At 35.0% G+C, this 23,234-nt stretch overlaps 1 protein-coding gene across 1 annotated transcript; it reads left to right on the forward strand.

Annotated features, from left to right (window-relative positions):
* Positions 1-1,327: 1,327 nt before the first annotated feature.
* On the forward strand, positions 1,328-23,047 carry LOC138333509 (scavenger receptor cysteine-rich type 1 protein M130-like). The gene is made up of 21 exons (XM_069281931.1): positions 1,328-1,654; positions 2,251-2,595; positions 3,025-3,318; positions 3,955-4,147; positions 4,434-4,594; positions 6,271-6,588; positions 7,352-7,663; positions 7,966-8,129; positions 8,548-8,707; positions 9,115-9,444; positions 10,660-10,807; positions 11,382-11,557; positions 13,175-13,492; positions 14,768-15,088; positions 15,465-15,776; positions 17,613-17,912; positions 18,504-18,605; positions 19,830-20,063; positions 20,459-20,785; positions 21,133-21,465; positions 21,996-23,047. Exons 1-21 carry the CDS (start codon positions 1,588-1,590, stop codon positions 22,532-22,534), a joined length of 5,454 nt encoding a protein of 1,817 aa, XP_069138032.1. The 5' UTR covers positions 1,328-1,587; the 3' UTR covers positions 22,535-23,047.
* The last annotated feature ends 187 nt before the right edge of the window (positions 23,048-23,234 follow it).

Consider the following 23,234-nt stretch of genomic DNA (forward strand, 5'->3'; position numbering starts at 1 on the left):
ATTTTTTGTCGGTTGTAGATTATATGATGCAAATTTTGCATATAGGAAGACATTTCAATCATTTTAAATACGTCCATTATATACTTTAAGGAACACTGGGTATGAAACAAAGACTAGTTTTGAGAAAAAAATGTTTAACTGCTGTATTTGGGAAAAAAACATACAGATTTAGGGGAATACACTTGAACTCCTAAATTAAACTTTTTTCTTAAAAATAATATTAGTCCCACTATGTGAAGATGGCACTGTAACATTGCATATGTACATAGCTATTAACTGAAACGTCCCATATATTCCATATTTGTATGTTGTGATCTACAGCCGACATTTTCTTGATGGAAATGTGTTATTTTCACCTTGAAAGCGGACATTAACATATACACAGAGTGTATCCCATAGAGTGATCAATTCAATACCCAATGGCGTTGAACGTCCTTTACAAAGACTGCTTTTTGATACATACTGTATATATTTCTTTCGACTTTCACCTTTAAAAGGTATGCAAATTGTATGTGAACAATCAGTATCTAAGACTTGAAAAATGCTCCAACAATGAATGAAAACTCGGGATTTCAATATTAAACATAGCCATAATGTAGCGTGTTTTGTGTACAAGGTGTGGTTTCCTAAGCAACTGCATAGAGTAACCGCCAATCATTAGATTGTAAAGCAAGTATGATATTTGCGACTTTTACACCATTTGAACACAGAATAAAAATACACATGTAAAATTATTACATTCTGGCAGTTAATCTATAAGAAATCCCCAAAGATTTTGTTTGGAGAATGGCAATTGTTTCTGTAAGGCGGATCGACGTATTTAGTGCATTAGGAACTAATATTGATTGGATTGATTCGAACAGAACGAAACACAGTTGAATATATTAATCAAAAATTCTGAAGTATGCATAATATTAATTGGTACTAAAACAAATAAATGGTCAGAAATATATATTTGAGAGTTCATTGATAAACAAAACAAAAAACAACACATGATTAGATCTAAAGTTATATGATGGGCTTACTGTGGCAATATTATAAATATGTTTATATAATTTGCTGTGCTGTGATATACTGTATATTATAGTTAGTCTTTGTTGGTTTATCAGCTCCTTTATTTTAATGATACACAAGCTCATCAGAGCTGATATTACTTTTTTATAAATTGTCAACATAAAATAAAGTTTTGCAATATGGACTTTTTAAATGCAGTGTTAAAGTTCCATTGCCTTTTCTATGGATAGGAATAGAAGTAAGTTTCATTTTACCTAGGGCTATGATTGAAATCGTACATAAATTGCACATGGCAGTCACCCGGATAAACATATTCAGCGAGACCATTGTGCTGTAACATTTTATTCAATAACACACATACACAAGTCCAGTGGAGCTGACGATGTAGTAAACCCGGGTTCGGATGCCCGACCAGTAATCCGCTTGCCTGTGATCAATCCTCGGAAATGTCTGAAAGGTGATGAACCGAATTAGTTTCCAACAGCAGATGTACCAACAACAACTTCGACAACGACAAAGAAGACGATGACGATTTAAACAACAAGAACCCTCCACACCTGTCTATGCGTGACGATGATACTACACCTGTCATTGTTGTACCTATTGATGACAATTCTTTCCCTAACAGGATTAGCGACAGGTAAGTATATATACATTCATATATATCATGATATAAACGTTTTACACACTTGTATTAATTGTTTGATTGATATAAATCCATAATGTTGCGGCTCGTTAACCGCCGTTTCCCTCTGTGACCTTGACATTGGCATGGTTTACCTCTAGCGTAAAGGTAAACATTCCACTGCCTAGGATATGAGCGGAGAAAGTTCTAAATATAGAGTAAATTGTGCTATTGGTACATGATTTAAATCGTGTTTGGACCATTGTTTGATAGCAATTCTTCTCTGTGAAAATCATATTGTTATAAATGTATTCTACATTACTATTTACCAGGTAAATACTGGCCTTATTTGGAGATATGCTGTTGTTCTGAGTACATATCATAATTTGGCTAGTGCTACTATGTATTTCAAAAGAAAACACTGATTTTGTTAATTATGAAAAAGTCATACTTTTCAGAAGATCATTTTTATTGTTTAAAAGCTATAATTCAGATAAAAGTTAGTCTTTTTAACTTCTAAGTGAAAACCTTAATTCATTTTCAAACAGTATAAAATAATAGCCCTTACTCTACCACTCATTAAATTTGTTTGGTTGTATGTTTTTCTGTAGGAACAAATGTCAGAATAGTAAGAACTGGCTTGTCTCCTGCCACCCAGGGGATACTCGAGGTAAACCGCACTGGAAGTTGGAAGGTCGTTTGTAATTGGGGTTTCGGAGACGTAGAGGCACGTATTGCTTGTAGAGAGTTGGGATTCATTGGTGGAAACGCCCTTCCTGTAGCCGCGTACGGTCCCCATTCCGGGGTCTACACTGCGCCTTTCAGGGGCTGCAAAGGCGAGGAGCTTTCTTTGCTGGACTGTAATTTTGATAGCCAAGGGAATGAGGATATTTGTCGTAGCCAGGACACCTATTATGCGTCAGTTAATTGTTACACTGAAATCCCAGCAATACCAGGTAAAATTAGATAGCGTTCACTGACAAGGGTTTTATGTGATAAACATTTATTTTTGTTTTCTGGCAAATTAATTTTCTGTGGGCAAGAAAAGAAAAGATAAAGGCATTTACTTGAATTACACTTTTGCAATTTTGGACTATACCTACTACTGTTTGAGAACACGAATTGCTTACATAGCTTAGTTATGATGTAGATATGAGATTAAGCATGATTTAAACCATTTCATAGCGTCCCAGTGACTTATTACATATACGTGTACCAATGTTACTCCATAACAATACAATAACATTATTTGGTATACATAACCATCATAATTCTCAAATTAAGAATATAAAGCTAATTTGTTACAAAAAAAACCCATGATAATAATCTTTATTTGCTTAAGCATATAACATTATTTATGTACATATAACGATGTATTGTTGTAGATATTCCTGTGAATTTGACACATGGGTACCATGGTAACCTGTCCTATTACCAAGCTGGTGTCTGGGGGCAGGTATGCCTTACCTATTGGGATGATACAGAAGCGTCTGTAGCATGTCGTGAACTAGGATACCATGGGGGCGTGGCCACGAGGGCGGAGTCAGTAAATGGTCGACCTTTCACCCTGACAGGAATTAATTGTCATGGGAACGAAAGTAGGCTCGTCGATTGCAAACACACAGTCGACGTTTGTTATAACACACTGCTTCGTGCGGCGGTTGTTTGTTACAACACAAGTACGTGTAATTAGTTAAACTCATATATATAGGATGACAAAGTGAGGTCAGGATTTAATATCAATATATGTCATAACGATCGAACGTATTAAAGTTTTATTTTCATAATTTACATCTTATTCAGTTTTTTTCATCAATACATGTTATGTACACAAGATAACTGTGATCAATGATCATCATACATACTTCATATAAATTAGGAACGTTTTAAAGTTACTGTCTTAATATTTCTTTAAAGAAGTTCATGTTTATTCCATTAATGTTGTTACTTTTTTCATGCCACCAAATTGATTTGTCATGTTTTGTGGTATACATTGCTATGTTATATATCATATATGTCATTAGATATTTTCATGTAATAACGTCAATATTAATTTTGGTTCTAATTTTTCCATCAATCGTTTGTTCATTGCTTTATTCAATCTATTGTAACAGTTTTTTTGTTGTCATCCATTGTTGTATTTTAATCAACAACCATATTTCGTTTGTTTGTCATCCTTGGTCTTTCTTATGTCTCTATGCCGCTAAACCTTAATTTTTAGTTTTTTTTATATATCTATTTATCTTCGTCTTCACATAATCGTTATTCACATAATCGTTATACACAATTGATTCGTATATGCACCCCGTAAACAGATATATCCATACATCTTGAGGAAGGGGACGGACAGACTAGCCGGACTGGCCGGGCTGGCCGAATGGAAATCACCTATGATGGAATTGATGGCGTGGTGGCATTTTGTGGATTAAGTCAGAAAGGAACTAGATACAGTAAAACGCCTTCGTTTCTTTGTCGTCAGCTTGGATTTGCGACGGGTACTTTCATAAAGTATGTTTTATGTTGTACTACTAAAATATACTGCTAGTATTTTCCCGGAATTATATTTCTAAATTTTGATTTTTTTTTTTAAATCATAAATGTATCATATCGCTATATATTGTCCCGAAGATTTGATCCGCTTATTTATGAAATTATTTATACGCTGAAAGTTAGATCGCATTTTTTTCGAATTTTCGAGTCACATTTAACCGCTTTAAATTCTGTTTCTTATTATTATAGTTTTGGCTCATTCAGCTACGAAATAAATAGAATGGAAATATTATTTATGTTTTAGAAACCGCCCAACCCAAGGAAGCATTTATTGGGCAATAGAGGAGTGTAATGGGGATGAAGATAACATCTTCATGTGTAGAAACAAAGGATGGTTACCAGACAGATCATCTGATAACTGTACTAATGATGATAACATTGTTGTCCTCGCATGTCATATAGGTGGTGAGTAAAGACTTTTTACAATAACATCGTAAAATATTAACGAAGAATATCTCGGATTTGGTATTTGCACTAAGAGGCAGAACATGTCGCATATGCAGTCAATGAAGACACAGATGTTTCAAAAAGTTAGGATCTTTTATGAAAAATAATTATGAGTTTTTAGCAACGCAAATAGCATATGTCTGGTTGAAAAGCGCAATTGCATTGTCACTATATGTACACTATGTCGCAAAAAAACTTTGATGTGAAGCAAATACAGCGAATGGGTGGCGGATGAACATATAACACTTCTATAACTTTATAGCTATAGGCCCGGTCCCACTGGCGTTTAGGAAGATTTGCGAATGTATTGCTCACAAAATTGGCTGATATTCGCTGAACACATACGCAATAGTCGTAAATCGTTCTTGTATCTGTCGCCCAAACATCCGCATACGTCCGCAATTATCCGCAATGGCATGTTTTTCCGTTCCCAGGATTTTTGAACTGCACAAAATTTTGATTGCGGAAATCATTCGCATTAGATACACTATTCGCACGCAATACATACTCAATACATGCTTGATATACATGTATGCGCTGTATATCCGCTGTTATTCGTTGATATCCGCAACTGACTGGGTTTTTGCGGCTTTATAGCGAACTGGGACAGTGTGTAAAACGAATGTATAGCGTACCTTTCACGTTGACATTACGAATTAATATAATTTGTAGCGAATGCATATTGAGTTAGCGTTTGTATTGCGTCTGTTTTGCATTTGATTTGAGAATAATTTGCAAATGTATAATAAACGTGTTGCGTAAACCAAAACTACTGTATAGATATGGCAAAAATCGACATATTTGTCTATTATTTCCTGTCCGTCGAGAATAGAGGTGTAATAATAGGTCATCGGCAATAATACCAAAGCAGCGTAACAATGGTATCCAACTACATATTAATCTACTTGTTCAAGTCATGAAATTGTTTCAAAGACAGAAAAGAAAAAGTTGTATGCTTTGATTTGAATTTGAAACAGACTGGACCTTCTTTGTATCTGGAGGAGGTAGGATGAAAGTTGCAGCTTGCTTATCTTTGTTGCAGTCGTGTTGTTGTAAAAAGCGATACCGAAAGGCCCGAGCGCGCTTCTTTTACCTCCGTAATTCAGATGCCTTACATGCGCAATACAGCCGTTCTTTCCGCTACATCTGCGCAATGCATTATTAATAGATTCGTAACATTTCCGTAACAATCGCAATACTTCCTATCTGTTTCCTCAATATATGCGTTATATATTCGTAATTGTTTGTTAAGTATCCGCATTGTTGGGTAATCTTACCGATTGTAAACCTCACGGGAGAGCGTCCGTCATCGTATTCGCTTGTATTCGTGAAATATCCGCATTTGTTCGTAATAAATTCGCAGAATGTTATCAATATATCCGTAATTTATACTTGAAAATTTGTTATTTTAAGCCAATTTTGTTGCGGATGACAACGAACGGCCAAAATTTGTAAACTAAATTCATCCGTAATTAATCCGCTCTTCAGTGGAACCGGGCCTTATAGTAATTGTATGTACAGTGTCGCGGGTGTAACGGTATAGATATTGCGAATCGACTAAGATGCTTACATGCATATTTGAAATTAAATACATGTACATGTTTAGATCATGTCATAATTTCTCTGTTTTAAAGTAAATCTAGGCGGCGGTATAAACACAGACAATGTCAGCATGGGAATGGTGGAAATATATACTCACGAAAAATGGACTACGGTGTGTTCGCATCATTTTGATCAGAATGACGCTAAAGTGGTCTGCAGGCAGTTGGGATTTACACATGCACAGGTTCTACTTCCGGATATGTTCGGACGTTTCCGGTTTGTGACATTTGCAACTGATTTGTCATGTGATGGAAGCGAGGCTGCTGTTAGCAAATGTGAACATGCGACTGGTTATTGTCTATATACAAGCCATGCAAGTGTTTTATGTACTAAAGGACATGTATCTACAGGTAATTGGCTTATTGATCTATAATTATTTTTTCTTTGTTTTCATACTTAATCTGTGTTTTTTGATACCACTATGAAAAAAGCATTTCGAGAATGGTGCGAAAACCCGACTTTATAGTGACGTAACCATAGAAATATTGACGTTGCGTATTAACTTGGAAAAATATAATCCATTGTAAATAAATTGAATCGTACGTGTCAACGTATTTTATTTTATCAAGTAGTCTGAAAATTTAATTAATGATAAGCATTGACATCACTATTTCTTTAATTTCATGGATTTATGGTATAAAATCTGTGTGCACACTGTGTAAACCCGCATAGCGGTTTATCAGAAAGTTTGCAAACAATATGTCTTTCATACCGCGATGAAATTAAAACTAATAATGTGACATCAACGCTTAATTGAAATATAACTAAGGCAGATGTATCAGTAGTATAAAGACATGTGAAATATAAAAATAATAAGTGATCCAATAAACTTGTAAAATGTGCCTTATCCAAACAAGTTACATTAATTTGTTTTTTTATTTATTACTGTCCTGCATGAAAGAATGAGTGAAATCTGTGTTATTCGTATGTGATACAATGTTTATTTTATGGAATGAATGAATCTTGTGACTCCAACACCCAAACCTTGGCAGCCTTCGAATACTTACATGCTACAGGGCAACACATTTGTAATCTGAGAAAAATATAAACCAATAAATAAAAATGTGATTTTCTACATGTCTTAATTAATTCTAGCCATGAATCTTATTGCAGCTTTTAATGCATACCTGTCACATGGTCATTACGGTACAGTTATGATAGATAAGTATGGGATGGCGGGAACTGTATGTCGACACGGCTGGGACAATAAAGACTCGCAGGTTCTGTGTAGACAGCTGGGATACCGTGGTGGCGTAGCTCTTGGTACACAGGAGGTCCGTACTCGGTATAATCCAATATGGCTGTCTAATGTTAATTGTACTGGTCATGAGAACGCAATCCAGGAATGCGTTTCTGATTTAATCATAAACACGGCGTGCGGAACGGATCATTCAACGGCTGGATCCTTATGCTACAATGACACTGGTACGTTGTGATAGAGACTGATACATCTTCTATAACTATCTCCTTCTGTCACGTCGTAGTTCTGAATTAATATGGAGGCTGTCTTATAATCAAGCATATTTCTATTCTATATTTTGAATACTTATATAAATTGCTTTGGAAAATGTTCAGTTTTTAATTGTCTAAGACCTATCATCACGTGCAACATGATCATATTTTAAAGAAAGGCATGTTCTGGTAACAATCACATATTGATGAAATTAAATATACATTCGATACTTTAAAAAAGTACATCTTAAAGGATGGGATAATTTCTTCAATAGCACCAACTGTAAATCTAGTCGATGGGAGTAAGCCAAGTGAAGGACGAGCGGAAGTGACGTATGCTGCACTTCCGGGGACTATATGTGATAATGGTTGGTCAGCCAGTGATGCGAATGTGTTATGTAAGCAGATGGGGTATCCCCATGGTACGCCAGACGTAAATGTAAGCAACATGTACATTGAACAGCGTGACACTTAAATGCAGATAGAAGAACAGTACATTCTATTTTTTTACCCCTGCATTTATTTGTAAATATTGTTTCATGGTATTTAATCTAAACGAAGCACTTTTGTGAAATGTTATAAATAGTTCTGCACCTAAAAATGTATTACATATCTGATGAATTATACTACGATACAATGAAAAAATACTTCCCTAAATGTTTTTAATTGCTTTTATTTCAGAATAAGATTATGAATAATATATAGCCGTGCTAAGCAAAATCGAAGGAATATTAATCATTGATAAGTAAATACAATGTAGCAATCCTAAAATAATTTATCTCTCTTCCATCAAACAATTATCCTCTAACGTTTTTGCTACTCAGTCCAATATTTTATGAATCTCTTTATTTTTAAAGTCGCATTTCGGCCCGGGGGTAGGACCTGTCTACCTCGATCAACTCGCCTGTGACGGAACTGAGTCCAGCATTCTGGCATGTCCAAGTAAAGGCTGGAATAGAACCACGTTTGGTTGCGACGAACATAAAGATGACGCCGGGGTCACGTGTTTCCCTTGGGGTGCGCGTCATTGTAGCATTTCACAAATACTGTTTAAAAGCATCAGTAATAAATATCTACATTTTCAAAAAATATCGAGTTTCTTATTCCATTGAGTATCAATTAAGCTTGAGAAGCAGTTCACCTAATGCTCCTTGTTTAATGTGGCATTAATCAAGAGTTATTACAACGGATTGACTTAAAAACTCTTGGTTCCAAGTATATTGCATTTGATAAACGTGTATCGATACTGTCTGTCCTTTCATAACTAAGGCAGTGTTTTGTTCTATACGTGAACTAAAAAGCAATCGAGTTATTTTCCTCTTATAACCAAAATATCATATTGTTTTCCAATAGGAATCATTTTAAACTCTATTTTTTTTTAAAAATGCGTCATACTGACTATGCTATTTTATCATTTCTTTCAGCCCGCTTAGAGAATAGTCGATACTATGGCGCTCTGACGTTTTGGAGTGAGGAATCAACGACCTATACTATAGTGTATGGTTTGGTGTGTGACGATGGTCATTTTGGAAATGTGGCAGCACATGTATTTTGTAAAGAACAAGGATTTCCATATGGTATTGCACTGAGATGTTCATCATTTGGTAATACGGACAAGTCTTACGCGATATCAGAAGTTGACTGTGATGGGACAGAGACAACGTTAGCGGATTGTAAACACAGCAAAACAACGTATTGTCCAACTAACGAATACATCAGTGTTGTATGTGCGTTATTCCTGATACCTTCTCCAAGTAAGTTTTTATAGCACTAATAATACCATTCTTAAGCAAATTTCAGCAAATTTCGTTAAGCATAGGCGTTTGGCATAACCTGTAGCAATTCAATTCAATTCAATTCAATTCTTTCAAAACAAACTTGTTTCATAATGCATGTCTGTTTTAAACTTACATGTCTTAGCAGTATCCTAATTGTAGCTCCAGAAAAGCTGCGCTAGTGAACGATTGAGCTAACAATATTTTATGAACACATTTGTATAGCCATAATCATTGTGTTCATTACTTTGGTAATGATCGTTTTTGCGCTATGTATTTGAGCCACGATAACTAGGGTCACATTATATTATCAATTTTATTTCAAAATGTATTGTGAATATTTATATTTAGACTATATAACGTTACAAATAAATATTGTCGTTCATTTTTGTATGAACGTTATCTAGACGCGAACAAATACATTGACAGTGATTGAGATCGAAAGCGGCACTGATTTGGCAAATTCACAGATGTCCTTATTGCAAATTTTGCAAATTAACAAAGGTAAAAAATAATATATATAAATTATTTGAATTTATGTAAATGTTTGAAACATGTAAGGGACACCCGAAAAAAGACAATGTTATTTACCGCAAAATCTGGATACTATAGGCTGTTATATTCAGTTCCTAGGGTAGTTTCAACCTTGAGTATATCATCAAATAAACATTAAATATGCTCCACCACCGACAAAGTATAAATGATGTAAATCATTTGAATAATAATTGGTGTTGAATCGTGTATATATATATGTCTAATTAACGCAAAAAATAATATAAAATAATTTCTATGCTTTTGGTGCATGCGCATAGTATTCGTTTAAAATTACATAAGTGGAAATATAACGCATAAATAACAATGCTTTTAGTATGTTTTCAAAGAATTTAAAAAAAAAGAAGTAATTAACGATACAATAAATAATGTTATTACAAACAATATTTGTATATCAAAATATAGTTTATTGTATTTGTTTACATATCAAAATATAGTTTATTGTATTTGTTTACATTCTCAATTCGACTTTCTGATTGACCGAAGATTTTTCTTCATACTTCAATGAAGAAAACAACCGAAAGTAGCGTAAAACAACTTTATCGTGACGTCACAATATAGACGTCGACGTTTAACTTGCCATGTTGAATGTTAAGACTGAGTTTAATTAGGACAAAAATATTTTTTTTCTTATTTTTATAGCACGCGTAAAGTTACAAAAGCCTGACCATGGATATGTGTTGGTCTCTCATTTTAACCAGGACGGTTTTATTTGCTCCGAAGGATTTGATGACATCGACGCTACTGTGATTTGTAAAATGAACGGTTACATATACGGAGCTGAGTATAGGTATGATAGGGTATCAATAGATACAATGATATTTTATAATAAAGCGGAGATAACTAATACAATTTTGTATTCTATCTTGAAGTGTTGTTAGTTTTCACGAAAACATTCCACATATATATATATGTTGGTGTAAGTAATATGTGTGGTAATAGTGATTTCTACTCTTGCTAAATGATGTACTGATTGTGATGTCATTCGTTTTTGAAAAGAAAAAAAAAACTATCACAAAAACAAATTATGTACTTTATATGAGTTTTCGAGAAATCGACTTTTCTTCATACACACTAATGATTAATTAATATCTATCTTTACGAGTAGGTGTTTTAAGGTATACGCATACGGAATATATATTCCACAAGATACAGAGACGTTTATAGAAAGTTAATACATATATTTCTGGTTCTTATAATGTACATATTTCATTTAGATTTTTTGCGAATAGGTAGCTATATATAAATGCTGATTACGAGATAGGATTAAATATGAAAGTTTTGTTTTACGGAGTCTACTTATACAAAATTAAATTTATAAGACTGCTCAGTTGTAGTTTGGAATGCACCTTGTACTTTGACAGACACCACACACAGACTGAGAAGTTAAGCAGTGTCTACAAGAATAATTTCCGTTGGCTATCTAATGTCCAGTGTAATTCTACGGCCACAACACTAGACGAATGTGACCTTCATTGGGGTGAGACGTGTCCATGTGATTACAGAACTGTGGCCGGGGTGTTCTGTCTCGCACAACCAGGTATATTTTGTATACTGTATAACGACCAATCAGCACCACTGTCTCTATAACGACCAATCAGCACCCCTGTCTCTATAACGACCAATCAGCACCCCTGTCTCTATAACGACCATTCAGCACCCCTGTCTCTATAACGACCATTCAGCACCCCTGTCTCTATAACGACCATTCAGCACCCCTGTCTCTATAAAGACCAATCAGCACCCCTGTCTCTATAACGACCAATCAGCACCCCTGTCTCTATAACGACCAATCAGCACCCCTGTCTCTATAACGACCAATCAGCACCCCTGTCTCTATAACGACCATTCAGCACCCGTGTCTCTAAAACGACAAATCCACACCACTGTCTCTATAACGACCTATCAGCACCCCAGTCTCTATAACGACCAATCAGCACCCCTGTCTGTAAAAAGACCAATCAGCACTCTGTCTCTATAATGACCAATCATACCCTGTCTCTATAACGACAAATCAGCACCACTGTCTCTATAACGACCAATCAGCACCCCTGTCTGTATAAAGACCAATCAACGCTCCTGTCTCTTCAACGACTATTCAGCACCCCTGTCTCTATAACGACAAATCAGCACTCCTGTCTCTATAATGACCAATCAGCACCACTGTCTCTATAACGACCAATCAGCACCCCTGTCTTATAAAGATGAATCAGCACCCGTGTCTCTATAACGACCATTCGGCACCCCTGTCTCTATAAAGACAAATCAGCACCCTGTCTCTATAACGACCATTCAGCACCCGTGTCTCTATAACGACCAATCAGCACCACTGTCTCTATAAAGACCAATAACCACCCCTGTCTCTATAAAGACCAATCAGCACCCCTGTATCTATAACGACCAATCAGCACCCCTGTCTCTATAATGACCAATCAGCACCCCTGTCTCTATAAAGACCAATCAGCACCCCTGTGTCTATAACGACCAATCATCACCCTTGTCTCTATACGCGTTCCCCCTCTATTTATGGCCTTATAATGTCTATCTGTAATTAAAGTTGTATATGACGTAATTTTTATACTATTGAATCAAGACTAGCTTTTAATATGTTATTCACCACCAAAAGTTACTAACATATTGAGAATAGCAATACTTTGAATGCATAGGGTTTAACTTAAGTACAAAGAAGATACGAAAATCATTTTGGCAGTACTGCCAAAAATCATTAAATTTATATTAACAGTGACGCTAAATGAGAACATATACGTTTTCACGTTTTTACAGTGTTAATAGTAATTGTAAAATGATTTCTGCAGGTATTTGAATGATTTTCACAGCTTATATATTAAACCTTTTGGTTTATAATAGAATACTGAAGAAAAAAATAATATGTAATTTTTTTCGCACAGTTACGGCACGTATATGTATGAAAAAGAGATAAATATGACTTTTTGGTGCCGAAATAGAAAATGTCTGTAAAATTACGATATCTACATCTATACTGTTTTCATCTATACTGTTTTCTTGTCGGTCCGGGTTTGTTATATTTTCGAATTAATATGGTAGTAATTAAAATCTAAGGAGTATAATAATTGAAAGATACCGTATCATGGAATGCCATTTTTCAAAAATGTAAATGTAAATTTATAAAACACAGCTACACCTTCGGTAGAACTAGAAGATGGGACATCTATGGAAGGCAGAGTTGTTGTAAAGGTCAACAAGGACATGAAAGGGTTGATATGTGGGGACTACTTTTCTCATACCGAGGCGGATGTTTTATGTCGCCATATTGGTTACCGTAGTGGAATAGCATTAGACGCCGGCAGTCATGGTAATGGCGCAGGGACCTACTTTTTGGACGCCATGACATGTGAAGGGAACGAAACAAATTTTCTGGAATGTGCTTTAGAGCCTGACTATCAATTTGTATCATGTCGATCAGGTGCAGCGACTGTAAAATGTTATAATAACGGTAAGCAGTTTGATTTTTTTAAACAAACGGCCCAGTCCCATTAAACAAACGGCCCAGTCCCATTTGTCACATGTTTGGTTGCTAAGTAAGGCTTGAGATTCAGAAGAAAGAAATTAAAGACAAAACTCATCAAGTGATGATTCCTAATTTTCTACCTTTAATCTATAAGTGGAGAGCTAAGAAAGCTTAATATTTATTCTGCCATCCTCAAAAAATAAATCCTTTTACGTCAATACACATGTTTTCATTTCGGATATGTTTACTGCACAACCTTTAGTATTTCGATATGCTTATTTTCCTATAACGAAAAGCTCAATATTATGATAAAAATAATCCAGAGCAATATAAATTCAACTTATTTACAATTCGTTACTTATATGAGTTGTTTATAGGTATATTATAATCTACGAATAAAAATAAGATGCTATCTTGGAAGATAAATATTTTAATGTATAACTATCCCTATCAACTCGAGAACCTACATTGTAAGTACAGTTGCTTTCAAAAGGAATTTTCAAAGCTGTGTAAAATAAAATTTTGCGAGCATTGGCAGTAACGTTTTACGATCTTCAGAAATAACAATGATTAACGATGAAGCGATGATGTGTGTCAATCAAGAGAATCCATTATCTTTATTGTATTGGACCTTGCAGATGAATAACGTATGTAATGTAATTAACGCAATTTGAATATTAGCGATGCTTTGTGTGAACATGTGTCACAGCTCAAATGGTATTTTTCACTATCAAAAACAGGATCAACGATTGGTATTTTTTACAGTTTCAAAAGCATTGGTTTACACCACTTACCACCATTGAAAAGTTGAAGCTTCTTTATTGCATAAAAATAAATTTGATCCCGAAAAAATACTATTTTGATAATATTAGCATAAATTACTCCGAATAAACACCAATTGCTAAAACCCACATTATGGTCGGTGTTTGATCATCTTTAAAAAAAACAACATTTTTGTTTGTTATTTTTGCTTCTATTTCTACTTCAAACATTGACATTTCTATAATACGAAAAATGTGAGTTTTATTTCACCAAAATTGTTCTTGTGTAGTATTTTGTATAGTATTTTAATGCTACAAAGTATGGTTGTCGAATTATATGCAATGCAAAATTCTCGGTTAAATTGCCTACCCTTTTTACATGTATTTGCCCATGGACCCTATATGACTGTTTCACTGTTAGGAACGGTACACAATTTTTGCGATTAAAAAAACATACTTATAAGCAACAGATAGACTGACATTGTTTGTTCTTTTATAGTCCGGCTTTCTGGCGGAGCGACGAACCCTCAATTTGGCAGAATTGAACTACATAACGGGCAGCGATGGGTGGCAGTTTGTGACACAAATTTCGACGACAGCGATGCGAAAGTGGTATGCAAAGCGCTTGGCTTTTTGACGGGGCGAAGTCTGTGTTGCTCTACCTTTGGCCCTCAACCAATGGGTGTTGAGATAGAGGTTACAAACATGAATTGTGATGGGACGGAGAACAGACCACAGGACTGTGCATATGACTCATCGTATATGTGTCCAACAAAAAGATACGCATCTGTTCTGTGTTCATCGACGTCAACGGTGGAAGGTATTTTAGATCGTATGACATTCTGGTTCGTATTAGTTAGTATTGGATTGGTTATGGTAATTGCAGTTTTTATTCTTATTTAATAGAAATATCAACATTTTAAGGCTAACTGAAGGAATTCAAACGTAGAGAAAACCGTTAATGAAGTGAAAAGAATTTTCTTTTTTTAATTAAGATGTTATACTGAATCATTGAAAAAAAATCATGAACTAAACGCATACAGATTTAGTTTCGAATATCGCCAATTAAAATATTAATGCAATGTCAAATTATTAAAAAATTAAATTAGAATAATTAAAATAAACTATAGTTTTAAACGTGTAATCACTGTTATTTTTTAAAGGCTATACTAATTTGTTTCCTATCGATATTTTAGATGTAGCTGTACGACTACGAGGAGACTCATTCTATGGTCCTGTTGAAGTCCGTCGCTATGGTTTATGGGGTTATGTGTGCGCGTCTGAATGGGATGATGCAGACGCTGAGGTCACATGCCGCACACTAGGATACCGGGCGGGAAAAGCCGTCAGAAATTACGTAACAGATGGAGAAGCCATCATACTTGGACACGTAAAATGTCGAGGAGTGGAACAACACTTCGGAGACTGTATTCTAGACCTGTTCGGCGCAGATGCGGGATGTTACAAGAGAGAAGCTATAGCTGGTGTAATATGTATAAATACTACAGGTAAGATATGTTAGTACAGTAAACATACATATTGAAAAGTAAATTTATGCAAGTTAATTTGCGTAAGATCCCTTGAGCTAAATAATTGTCTCGTTAATTGCTCTTCAGTAATGGTACCAATAAAGCAACCACGAAGTCATGAATTCATCATTACGTAATATTTAAAATCAGTCTTGTGACAAACAATAAATTATGCCATCTCATACTCTCTACGCCAAGTCAGAAGGTAGATGTACATATGCAACATATTTTTCATAGAACACCAAATACACAGAATGACGCATAGTGCGTGAAAAAAAAGACTTGTGTGGCATTATCTTCTACTTGTGTTTTCTCAATATTTTCACTTCTAAACACCAGTAGTCGCGTTATATAATAATCTTACTTTTGACAGCATTTGCTACACTTATTTTTCTTCCAATCACTACAAATTCACTTGAAGTAATATTTACAATTTATCTACAACACCTCACAATATGTACAGGATGACAAAACATACTTGATACGGAATAAAACCCAAAATCCTAAGTAACTACTTTCTGCGCATCCACGATCCCAAATCGATATCCAACTTATCCAATTAAGTCCAAGCATCTAAACGGAATATCTATAATTCCCCCGAAAAGCTTCTACACTATAAAAATAGTCCTGCCCCCAGTCAAACACTCCTGTATAAAATCCCGTAAAAAGCCAAAGTCTCAAAAAGCAAGTCTCGCTCTCAGCGAAACTATCTTATCAGGAAAGCACCTCAGTAAAATTCAGTTGAAAAGTCCCGGTCCCAGGGCCGCGGCCCTTTTGAAACCCCTTCACTAATAATCTCATGCTTAACCTATATCTAGAAACTACAAATATCGAATCTACCAGCATTTAAATTAAGGAACCCAAGTAAAGGCTTCAGGAATTCCTCTTATACTAAATATACTCTCGCGGTATCCAAAACGAGGCTAAATATACTCTCAAAGCAAAGCTTTATAAAAACTCCAATTGACCCCTAAAATAATTCTGTGAATTCCCTAAACTAAATATATACAATACCTTCTCTCTGAGAAGTAGGTCATCTGGGCTCAAATATGCATACAGGTTGCCTTGAGTTCAGCCTCACGTACATCCTATACACATGTACAATTCCTAATTAGTTACGGCTACTTAGGCAAGTGTCTAGTTTCCCTCAGACCCCATCTAGAATGGAACCGACCAATTTAACACTCTTTTAATAAACATTTTACTCGGACAATAAAATCATAATCTAGATACAACGAAACCGATTTCCACCAAATGAATGAGCACCTGTTTACCATTTGAAATCGTAGCATTGGTTTAACTTTAAAATATTTGAATAGTAAGCTTTTTTTTTATTTGTATGTGGATCTGACGTAGTTTAGGTAAATTAAGGTGCACGTTAAGTAAACCGTTTCTATAATTGTTTTTTTTCTATTCAAAATAAACTCGAGATCTGTTTTTTTTTCATTTACAATTATATGTAAGTAATTCTATGCGTACCAATTAACGCCTCCTATCCTCTTATAATTTCGGCCCACCTACCCATCTTCTTAAACCTAAGATTTTCATTTACCTTATACTTAATGTCAGGCTGAAAATAAGAAGGCTTGTCTAAATTTGGTTCTATTAAGTGCCCTCTTATCTATTAAATTTTTTCAAGGGCCCTGCGAGCTTAAAAAGTCGAATATGGTATAAAACAAAAATTCTCAATTTCAAAGTTGTATATGAAAAATCGAAAGTAATACATGTATCAGTCATCACATAAACTACATTCTCACCTTTTAATTGGGTAATGTTTTTTATAATAACTAATTATTTCTTAATATCCTTCTTCAGATGCTTTAACTTTTCAAACACGAGGTACTGGAAAGGCATCCACTTTGTATATAAAGGCTGATGACCACAGTATCTTTATCGACAAATCCCAATTTGATGACAATGCCGCATCGCTGGTATGCCAGGAAATGGATCCAATGTATGTTGACGGATCCGTATTTGGTTTTGTTTCGCATATACCTGGCGTTGTAAACTTCCGGTGTTTGGGAAATGAAGATAACATCCTGAAATGTATTGGGGACTGGAACCCTACCGTAAAGGAAGCTGTGACAATCACTTCTGTGAACTGTCACCGGGGAGGTACGTTAAGATCATTGTCCTGTCCCGCTTACGGATTTATAAGTGTATTAGGATAAGATTACGATGAGTAAATGAACAATCCCATCGCTATATTCGTAAGTTTTCATTGAAAGGAGATTTAAGTAATCTATGGCTTGAGGTTTGTGAGTTTGTTTCAGACATGTATAACATACCTACACGTATATGTTTGATCAGCGCTTAAAAGATATCTTGTTTCAGTCAAAAAAGTGAAACTTTGATTCTTATATCATAGGTTATGAGTTTTTTTTCATGATTCGGAGAGAATTGTCAGACTGTTTTGCAAAAACGATTTATGACTACAAAACTAAATTCTCGAATTTTAAAATGTTACGAATATAAGAAAAAAAGCCAAGAGAAAGTAGTGTGTTTTCTTAACTTCAGAAAGGTACTTCAAATGTAATAGGATATAAAGATATAACAGTACCTTTGGAACTACCCGACAATCTATTCAAATAATTCAGGAGCACATCATAGAGGATTTAGTCGATGGAGTATAAATATATATAGATTATTCAACGTAATGGTGATTTATAGAGCAATCAAATAAATTGAATACATCTCTGTTTTCAGTAAAGCTTAGCAATGGTAGGACTCATTATGGTATCGTGGAGGTATACAAGAGTGGTTCCTGGGGGACCATTTGTGGTTCTACGTTCAGTCATGTTGATGCAGGTATATATGTTATGCCTCTTCTAGAAAATTAACAACAATAATTTATGGTCATAATTCCATTGTGTGCACAGATGATCTTACTTGAGTGCCTATGCAATATGAAATTTATTTAACGAGTTCAATACAAGCTCAGAGTAATAAACGAGTCTAATAAATTTCGTATTGCGTAGCCACGTTGTCTGTGAGATTCTATTCACAGTTAGCGCTACATTGCATTCAATTGCGTTCATAACATCTTTAACACAATCAAAGCACTGTTCAATCCATATGTTTACATAATTTGTCTACTTTTGCATATTCGTCTTCAAATTTAAAGCGGTGTTGGTTGCCAAGTTGGGTAACTACTGTAGTCAGAATGACCGAAGATATAGTTCTGCTTGTTGACATTTTAGCTGCCATTTGATTGCATCTACGTTATGATAACTGTCAGATGTTTTTAAAGAGGTTTTGTGTTAGTTTCAAATTTTAATCCTTTAAATTGAATAGATTCAATTAAAAAGGTTTGGGATAAACAAGGCGGAACGATTAAGTAACGCTAAAGGTTCGAATGGTAGTGTGCGATATTGATAGAATTGTCGTTGAAATCACCTATGCGCGGCTGAATGAATCCTAAAACTATCTTCAGATGTCCCGTATATTGGGATGAATCGAGTAACCGTACTGATGAAAACTATGAATTCCCCCAACATTCTTGAGCAAATTTCCCGGTAGAGTCCCGTTCAGCATTTCATTTTGTTTTTTATTACCGTAACAATTCTTGAACACATATTCTATTTTGATGTCAAATGTACATTTGAGTTGGATCTAATAACAACTCTTACTATTGCTATTTTGAAATCTGTCAACTTCTCACGAAAACGTTCTCACATTTCATTGTAAAATTTTCTGCTCATTTCTTTCTATACTAACGAGAATTCTATATAGGGCAGTTGGTTTGTATTCATACGGCATTGCGGTTACCCTAAATTGAACGCAATTGCGGTTACCCTAAATTGAACGCAATTCCTCTTGCGTTGACTATATACTGACATGTGTAAATATATTCCTTAATCTATGCATTATTTTTTTATTCCGAATAACGTAACTACACTATTAAGAATACTAATACTGTTTGTTGTTTTTGTTTTTATCTACCTTCAATGTGTAATAAAGTATTGTCTTGATACATAACCTTCCTTGGTATGAGTTTTCAAATGCCTGTTTGTATGTTTTCGCAACATTTAGGTGTCGTGTGCAGAAACCTAGGATTTGATGACGGTATTTCTCTTTGTTGCTCGCCATTTGGTAAAGCTACAAGTCCCGTAATTGTTACCTTTCTCGAATGTGCTGGGACGGAGGTGGATGTAAGGGACTGTCCGGCTACCTATGAACATTCTAATAACGCCCACAGGGATAAGGCTACATGTGATTCCAGTAATGACGCTGTTGTCGTCTGCTACACCGGAATCATAACGAACGGTAACGTTAAATCACGTTTCTAAAACACTTTGATCATATAACGTTTCATAAATTAGTGTTTTGATAATTAAGGGGATTGCATCCCTCGATAGCTATTATAACTTATTGTGTTTACATATTTAGTAAATTATGTAAATTGTATTAAATGGTGACTCTATTTAAAAGAAACGATAAAAAAACAATTTTTATCTCAGAACCTTGAAAGGTATACGTGCTTTTAATGAATGTTTTTTTAATCTGTATGATTTACAAATATACAAAAGCATGTTGACAATAGATAAAGTCAGGAAAAAAGGGATAATTTCCTCACTATCATTGTATCATTTTTTCCCTATAATTTGAACAATACTTATTTGTTCAAATAAAACATAGTGTGTGATGTTTTTTTTATACAGACTATACAGTATCCATTAATAAGCCTACATCAGGGTACGTTGGTGACCTGACCCTGACCTACATTGACGTTGAGGGGCGGATCTGTGCGGATGGGTGGGACGACAATGATGCCAAAGTGGCATGTAAACAGGAGGGATTCAAATATGGAGTCGCCTACCAGCACTCTGTGGAAAATGGAACACAGGGAAATGGACCATACTGGACATCCAACTACACGTGTTCTGGGCTAGAGGGTACCCTACAGGAATGTGGTCACGCGGGGCTGGGACGCGTAGATAGATGCAATAAACTACACTATGCTGGTGCAATCTGCTTTGATGCGGAAGGTACTTTTCTGTTTCATGTTTCATCCCATATATTTTAGGGGCAATACATAAACAAAATCACACTGTAACTCTTTAATATTTAAAACTGAGGAATTTTAATATTTAAAACTGAGGAATTACTGCTGCTGGTTTTTATTAAAACACTGTGAAAGGATTGAAGTTTTACGAAAATTTTGAATATGTTTTTTAATGAGGTCATTGTAATTTTTTGAACGAAAAATAATAGAAAATGATGAATATATATCTATAATAATATATCTAGGAAGAAATAACTATTATAAATCATAAGAACTAGCCGTTTCACATTAATGAAATATTTACGAAAACGAACAAAACATAATTTCTAGGACCTTCTTACCGGATATCCGGTGGCGACCGTGATTCAACATGGGGCCGAATAGAGATTCGCTTACCCGGAGAAGGCTGGGGTTCGTTGTGTAATACTCACTGGGGTAAACACGAGGCTGAAGTGGTGTGCAGACAGTTTGGCTTCGATAACGGCCAAGTTTATCGTGGCGAATACAATAGGCCTCCGCCATTGTTTGTCTATGACGTCAAATATATGTGCACCGGAAACGAGGACAGACTGACGGACTGTCCTCATGACGGATGGCTACAATCATACGTCGACACGTGTAGTGGTCACCAAAACGATGCCGGTGTGAGATGTAGAATGGCAGGTAGGATATAATATACATATTATTTTATCTGCATTATTATCACATTATAATTCCTATGAAAACAAATTTGAAATCGTTATATCTGTATCCGGTTTCAATTGATTCCAGTCAATAGTACCAGAAATGAAGATTATTTTTGCACGATACAATTTTGTTTCGTGAAATAATTAATAAAAATAAATCTTAAGTGGAATATTGGATCTTAATAATATTCGAAGCCATATCGCACAATTTTGATTCCTTAAGATTTCACTTTCTTTCATTAATATCTGAAAAAAATCGCCAAATCGTTAACTCGAAAATCTATTTCTGAATAACAATTATAAATTATTATCAGATTGTTTAATACTATATAAATCCTGTACAATGTCACTCAAGGACAAATGACTCACATGTTGCTTTTGTCAACCACCTAGTCTAAGTTCTAATCGTTGTCGGTTAGGAGCTACAGACTGATACTTTTTTATATTACAGTTGTTAGATGACAGAATTATTGAACGCGATACTAACAGTGTGATTCTTTTTTCCAGACACCCCTCCTACGATGAGACCCGAACAAAGGCCGGTACAAAAAGATAACACAGGAGTAGTCGTTGGTGTAGTATTAGGTTGTGTGATCATAGTCATACTTGTTGTGATTCTTGTGCTTGTTTTAAAATGGCGACAGAGTCAGAAAGATTCGCCAAGACACGAACAGTTCCAGAATGTTATTCTGAACCAGGGTCGTGATGGCTCTTTACAGCTCCATAATCCGCTTCATGACGGACGGAATACCGATTCTGAGTCATTATCCTTTGATAATTCCGGAGCTGTGTCATATAGATCCAGTAATACTAACATAAGTAAGGAACAAACACAATACACAAACCCAACGTATGAGACAGCAAGTGATATAACAAATAATAAACCGAATGATACGGGGAATTTGAAGTACGAAGATAGCATCAAATATGATGACGTGGAGCACAATGATACGCTTAGTGAACATGATTCACCAGAATTAGCATACGCAAAATTAGGACTTCCTACGGATTCACATGTATATGAGAGTTGCGATCATGGTTCTTGATTAATTTTAAACGAAATATACGACGGACCATGATTGCCGACACAAACATACCGCCATGTCCTGCCATATGCACACATACCTCATATTTTTTGTAAATATTATTTGTGATTAATAGAATGTTATACTTGCAGCAAAACTTGCCTAAGCCACGCGCAAAAACAGATTCCATATTGCTTAATTAGACTTTACTAAAATGCACTTTGATTTTCTTGTATACTATTTAATGATTAAATATTATATGTTACACAAATTTCTTTTGATTATAATTGTTGGACTTTTTTACATACATGTAAACTGGCTGATTTGTACGTCGAATATTATGACATACACATAGAACGTTTTCTCGGAAACTTTTAAAAGCGGCACAGTCATTGGCCAAACTCAAATATGGGCTAAGATATCAATGCGCCACAACTGAATTTGTTTTATAGTAAAAATAAGTAAAATCAGAGACAGCAATGCCTTACTAGTACCTCACTCATTTAAATAAATTATAAGCCTTATTCTCAATATCTTTTGGCTTTTTTTTGAGTCATAGACATAAACGAAGACCATTGATTTTTCATAGACGCTATGAAGAATATCTTTCCATTTTATGTCTATGACGACAGAAACCCAAATAGATATGCAGAATGTGCTAAATCAGTTGAAGGAATATATCATATGTAGCATTGAGAGATATTGATTACCAAAACACAAA

The sequence above is a fragment of the Argopecten irradians genome, chromosome 10 (genome assembly GCF_041381155.1).
Source record: "Argopecten irradians isolate NY chromosome 10, Ai_NY, whole genome shotgun sequence".
In the NCBI taxonomy this organism is placed as follows: Eukaryota; Metazoa; Mollusca; class Bivalvia; order Pectinida; family Pectinidae; genus Argopecten; species Argopecten irradians.